General features: G+C 36.9%; 1 protein-coding gene across 1 annotated transcript; it reads right to left on the reverse strand.

The window, feature by feature from the left end:
- Positions 1-641: 641 nt before the first annotated feature.
- Positions 642-5,185, reverse strand: LOC118072307 (uncharacterized). Its single transcript, XM_035092039.1, has 2 exons — positions 4,554-5,185; positions 642-2,304 (listed from the first exon to the last, which is right to left on the reverse strand). Exon 2 carries the CDS (start codon positions 2,288-2,290, stop codon positions 680-682), a length of 1,611 nt encoding a protein of 536 aa, XP_034947930.1. The 5' UTR covers positions 2,291-2,304; positions 4,554-5,185; the 3' UTR covers positions 642-679.
- Positions 5,186-6,645: the final 1,460 nt, after the last annotated feature.

Consider the following 6,645-nt stretch of genomic DNA (forward strand, 5'->3'; position numbering starts at 1 on the left):
TCAATATCGTGAGAAGTTACCGAAGTTACTCCAAGTATTCTCGGAGGTTCGGGAATCAATTCTGACAACAACGTCATTAATTGTTGTTTTTCCGATGAAGCTAAATACTGGAGCCCATACAATATAATAGAACGATTAATTTCAACTGGATCAAATGTAAAACGAGAGTTTGGATCATCTCTGAAGAACCACGCCTTTCCTTTAAAGTCTATAACTATTCCAGACTTCTGGAGGAAGTCTATACCCAACACACAGTCTTCATCCATCTCATGAAACAATAGAAAAGAGGCAGGAAGTTTCCTGTTCTTTAACTCGAGGACGGTGTGCCAGACCTCATTAATTTTATGGCGTACACCACTCGCAGTAATTACACGTCTAAATGGAATAAATTTTATAGGTAATTCCAGGTCTTGAACGATATCGATGGCTTTTCTTCCGATAAATGACTTCGTTGCACCACTATCGACTAAAGCGACAATAACATGGCTGCCTAGTTCCAATTGAATATTAAAGGCGAGTGCCAGGTCATTTGAGTCTGGGGAATCTTGACAATTCCTTAGTGAATTATCGTCTTTTTGCTTAATGTCTGGAACAAAACTATTTACTTTAAAGGATTGCCTCGAATTTACTTTGGCCGACTCCTTGAGATAGAGTGAGGGCGTTTGAGTCGGGATAACGCTCACTGTTGTGCGTTTCCCTGGTTGCAACGTGGGCAATTAACTGAAGTTACTCCCGGAGCTTGACATTTAAAACAAAATCGTCTGCGAGGCTCAGGACAGAATCTAAAGAGGTGACCAGATTTACTACAATTCCAACAATTGGGATTAACAGAATTCTTTTGGACTATACCTGTAGCTTGAGGGACTGGAACTGAAACTGGAGCTAAAGCTGGAGCTACAGGGTTGGTTGGATAGAAAGGTACAGGAGTAGGAAGGACATTTGTAGGCAAATTACCCGTCTTCTTCTGGCTGGATCTCGATTGCATTGCTTCCAGTGTTTCTATCTCATAGTCATACTCTTGTTGTACTAATTGGACATTCGCTCGGCTTGGTCTGGAGGTTACATAAGGATAAAACTGAGTGTTATGAGTCCTAGGACCAGCATACGCATAAGCGGGACACATGGACTCTTCCGGGAGGGGAGGGGCTCTTCTCTCCTTCAGACTACGCCATACTTGCTCATGTCTGATGGCTAAACTTTCTAACTGGTTCATGGTTAATGTATCAGTCAAAGAAATCGCTATACGATATGCAGGGTGCATACCACGATGAGCATATCTCACTCGCTCCCACTCAGTCCAACTTGGATCAGTTCGGTCAAACAAACCATTCATACATGCTAAGTATTCACCAATAGGTTCGCCTTCAGCTTGCGTACGACGACTGATTTCCTCTCTTAATGCTATCTGATAGTCTGGATCTGCGAATCTAGAGCGAAAAGCTAATCTAACTTGTTGCCACGTTGCAAAATTCTTCACTCGAGCTCTGTACCAAACTAGAGCACCACCTTTTAATAGAAACGGCAAAGTTTTTAACAAAGTATCTTCATTAACACCTAATAAATCTAGACCTTCCTGAATACGACTGAGGAATAATTCAACATCTTCCCCGAGGGCACCACTGAAGGTGATATCCCATCGTTGCATTGCTTGTAAGAACATAATAGGTTTTACTGTACTAGAGCTTCCTGGAATTATTTCAGAATCATCAGAGTTGATTCTCATGTCAGCTCGCGATGGATGAATCGTACTTCGTCGAGAAGGATCATTTTGAGATACCCCTGGGATGAATCCTGGGGCAAACCCTTGAACATTTACTGGAGCAACACTAGTTGAAGGGCCTTGAGCAAAACCAGCATCAATACTCTGAGCAAGTCCTGGAACGTTTACTTCAGGAGCAGAATAACCAAAGGACGATCCATAACCCTGACTACCGCGATGGAAATTAACATTAGGATGATAGACAAGTCTTGGATCTACCTCCGGGGTAGGGTTTATATTCATTGGTGGTCCACGATTAAAATCAGGGTATAACGAATAACCGGCTTGCGAACGAGGATCTACATTAAAATAGATGTTGCTTCCTATAGTGGAACGTTTATACCCACCAATTCTCCCAGGCTCATTAGTTGGTACTTGGGGGGTCGTGCTAGGACCTCCAACAGCTCCTTCAGCGTCTTGAGATCCCGTTGCTACCTCCGGGTCTACTATAGGTTCTTCACGGGTTGTCAATGGTGACGAGTCGTCAGTCTCCGTCTCCTTATCCGTCGTACGATCATTAGAGTCCGCCATCTCCGAATGATTCTCTATTTACAAGCATGCTTTATCATAGTAGGAACCCATATCCTTTATTATTTTGGTTAGATTCATACTAAGGGTAATGGTCGCTCGATAAAATATAAAACCGAGAGTTTTGTTTACTCTACTTTCCATGAACCCGAGCCAGTCACTGATTGTTTATTTATTTTACGTTCATTCTTTGTGATCAGCTAACTCAGCCCGTGATGATAGTTCTCTATTCATTTCGTGGAAACCAAAAAAAAATCAATTTAACCTTGAAATTATACTGATTTGCAAGAAAGTTTCTTTTTCTTAACTTTCTTATATTCATTCTATTTTATTCTCTTAATTCCAAACAAGTTATTATGACTCATCTCTATGGCTTATTGGCGAATAGGATCACTATTTTAATTGAGCTAGTCACCTAAGACTGCTTACTTAAGGAAAATTAAGTGGAATAAACAAAAACACCTTATTATCAATTTGACTAAAGAAGATTACTTCTTCTTATCAGCGAAAAAAAAATGGTAACTAGAGCAATCAACTGGAGCTGTGACACGACACAAAACGACGTGTCACCTGTAAATTAGTTTACTTGTACAAATTAAAGTCAATATTTTATTTATTTACTGGGTATTAAGCCATTCACCAAAACCACGAGATGTCCATCTTTAATTTTTCACTATAAATTCGCGAATCCAATTTTTACTAATTATTTTCCTCATCCAAACCATTAAGTTTGTTCCATTACATATTTTATTTAAAAAAAAACATACTATCATCCGCTGAGTAAAACCAAAGTTAGATAGACTGGACTGACTGAAATGGCACGTAAAAAGTACACAAAAGTATCCCTTTACTTTATTCATCTATTTATTATCAAAATAGTACTGGATCATTCCGTCAATTATATCATCTTAAGGTATTTCCTCGGTTATCATCTCGATATTAATTTCTAATCGACTTTACTGGTATTTTTTTCCAATTCTTTTCGTGTCAAACCGCGAGCTTCGAGTCATAACTTCCCGCGCGAAGGAATTACAAGCGAGCGAGGTAACCTCGATGCCACTACTCACGCGCATCGTTCTGCGCAACCGTTAGAGCAAAGACTTTACCGGCGTGGAAATCACGTACACCATTATTTTCATTCTAAGTTATTATCTTCTCTATTTATTAATCATTACTTGGTTACTTTAATACTTTCAAAGAAAGATTCTTCTCTTTTAATACTGTAGCACACTGTAACGGAAATATATAAAAAAAAATCTCGACTTCCATCTCTATGTCCAACATGGCGGAGAGTATTTATTTTATCACGTAACTGGAGCATACTATAAATATCTTACTAAAATATAATTTTACTGTAGCTGTAATACTGGAGCAATTCTTTATATTTTATTTCTGGATCAACTTTAAATAAATTTAGTTTCATGGTGTCTTTCCACGCCAGCACGGTCAACGGTTGCCGGCTGCTTCCTCGTAACAGCAGTACCTTTCGATTCACCACGACCCAAGTTCTTCATTAATTTTTCTATACTCTAGATCACTAATGACTTTAGACGATTCTACACCACATAAGCTATTACTTTTCAGGCTTCATGAATTAATTATAGTGTATTATCGCGTTGAAAGTTTTCTGGCGACGTGCTTGAGAAGTGTGTAGGCGAGTGGACTCACCCCTCGTGCGAGAACTGCAAGCAGGCGAAGCAGGCTCAACGCTTCGACTCTACGCGTATCGTTCTGCGCATCTCGCCAGACAAAGAGGCTACCGACATGAAAATCTTGTAAACAACGTTGCTTTTATTTGTCAAACTCACTCTGTAAATGTTTATTACTCTAAACTTTATTCATTTATTTTCATTTTTCTTTATTAATTAACTGTAGCAAACTGTAGCAAACTGTAATACTGTAGCAAACTGTAGCAACTTTGACTCAAATGATTTTATCTGGATGTTCATAGCCAACACCGGTTGCCTTACGTACTTCCCATGCCAGCTACCTAATTGTCTTGACTATATCCATGATAATTCAATGACCAATATGACTGAAGATGTGCTTTTAACAAATAACTAGAGCAAACTGTACTGAACGCGAATTTCTTTATGCACAACCTTCATTGTATACCCCATCGTCAGTCACGTACACACTTCACCAAATATTTCATGTTTTTCAGGGTTATATTCGACTTTAGATAAACTCTTTCACTTTTGTTTTAACAATAATTAAGGCAACAAGACACCTATTAATGATCGAATATAATAAGACTGTAACTTACCCAAAGCAAACGATGGTTGTTTCTTTTTCCAACTGCTGTATCTCGTGGCACTCTACTGCCTCTCTCACACCACTAATTTTCGTTAGAAAAAAAAACTTAAATCTACGTACTCTATTAATACACCACTGTAGTATGTTTTATTTAGTAATACTTGATGATTTATAAACGCAAACAATTTTAAGTTTACACGAGGTGCTCACTACGCGTCTTAACTGCTCGGCAGCTTCGACAAGAATGAGGTGACGCCGCGCGGGAGTTGCTCTCGCGCACCGTATCGCGTTCGCTGATTGGCTGAGGCGTTTGGGTCTAACAAAGAAGCACGCCACAAGTGCACGTGTACTTGCACTGTTTACGTTTTGGGATTATAGACTTTCTTCAATGGAAAATCACCAAGAGAATATTCTTGGAAAGACAAAGCCTAGTTTATAATTCCTATTTATAGTTTTTATATTAAATACTATATTATTTGAAATAAAATTTTCTGGAACTCTCTTTATCTTTTCATAAGCTACTGCAAAAGCTTTGGATTACTAAATTGAATCTTTTAATACTAGAGCAAACGTTAATACCTAGAACTTTTACATATGAACAACGAAGGAAAGAATGTTTATTTCTTAAACTTTGCATGTTCGAACTGGATCTCACGATTTTACTAGAGCACACAAAAAAATTTTAACTTAAGAGCTATTATTTTCGTGGAATTTTAATAATAATAATATTAATAAATTTCTTTCTTCTAATTCTCAATTCCTTCTAAGCCTACTAATCAAACGTGAAAATGAAATTTTAATAATGCAAAGAATGTTCCAGAATTGTAACAAAGAAAATAACTTAATATGAAATGAATGTATTACAGGTGAACCTTCAACCATCGAACAAAGAAAATAACTAAACTATCCACAATATTATCATCAAACAAAGACTCAACAAATGCATCAAATAAATCTCAATAACTCTAATAATACTAAATCTTCAACTACTCAACAAAATTCTATCTTAACTTTACTAATCAAATCTCCATTACTTAACAAATCTTAATCTCAAAAATTATTAACCTTAACAAAACATAAATTTTCGGCGCAGCCCCACGTCGGGCGCCATTTGTAACGTTATTTTTCGACCCCCAAAAGGGGTTCACTCCATAACGCACCTTCCTTCAGGTGGGCATCCTGATTAGAACCATCCCTGGGAGACTAATACTACTTTACCTAGGGCGCCAAGTTATTTTTATTCACCAGAACAACTAAACTGGTATAACTTACAACTAATTCAAACTTAAATCTAACCTCAATATCTCAACTTACTAACTAACTCAAAATCCACACAATATCTCGAAATCTCAATACTTAAAACTAAATCTCAAACTTATATCAAAATCTCAATACTTAAAACTAAATCTCAAACTTATATCTAACTTAACTAAGATGGTCCCACCAAAAATCAGGATCCTCCTGAACAGGGCATGTCCTGGCCCTCAGTTGTGTAGGTTGTGGAGAGGGGTCGTGTCCGGCCAACAGAACAAATTAAATCGAGAAAACAAAGGGACTAAAGACGCAAATAAAATCGACTGACTACGGAATCGGTTGAAGGTTTTCAAACTACCACAAATAATCTAACGAGTTCGTAATATTTTAATTATTAAATTTATTCTTAATACTGTTAACTTTCTCAACAATAACTGGAGCTCAAAGCATAATTATAAATCAAAATCATCTAACTGAAACTTTAACATTTTACAATTCTCAAAATAAACTGAACCAAACGTTAACCTGTTACAATTCTGGAGCTCAAACACATTCTACATAAACTAAAGCATATTTCTTCAACAAAAATCATTTCTTAATAAATTCTAACTCAACTCAATAACTCAATATCTTAATCCTTAACAATAAAACAAATCTTAAATCAAATTAACTCAACTACATCACAATCTTCTTTAACTGAATACATAACTAAACTTAAACCTAACAAACGAGTACGAGAGCAAACCAAGCCTCACGGATTTTCTTTTCCATAAAAATAAAATATTCTCAACTAAATACAAAGTTTCCTTTTAACCCATCTCAAGTCAATTCTCAATAACTTACAACTT

The sequence above is a fragment of the Chelonus insularis genome, unplaced genomic scaffold, assembly GCF_013357705.1.
Source record: "Chelonus insularis isolate UGA/USDA-ARS -01 unplaced genomic scaffold, ASM1335770v1 contig_92_pilon, whole genome shotgun sequence".
In the NCBI taxonomy this organism is placed as follows: Eukaryota; Metazoa; Arthropoda; class Insecta; order Hymenoptera; family Braconidae; genus Chelonus; species Chelonus insularis.

Coding starts and splice junctions, on each gene's coding strand:
- LOC118072307 (XM_035092039.1), bottom strand. CDS start 2,290: ATGGCGGACTCTAATGATCGTACGACGGATAAGGAGACGGAGACTGAC.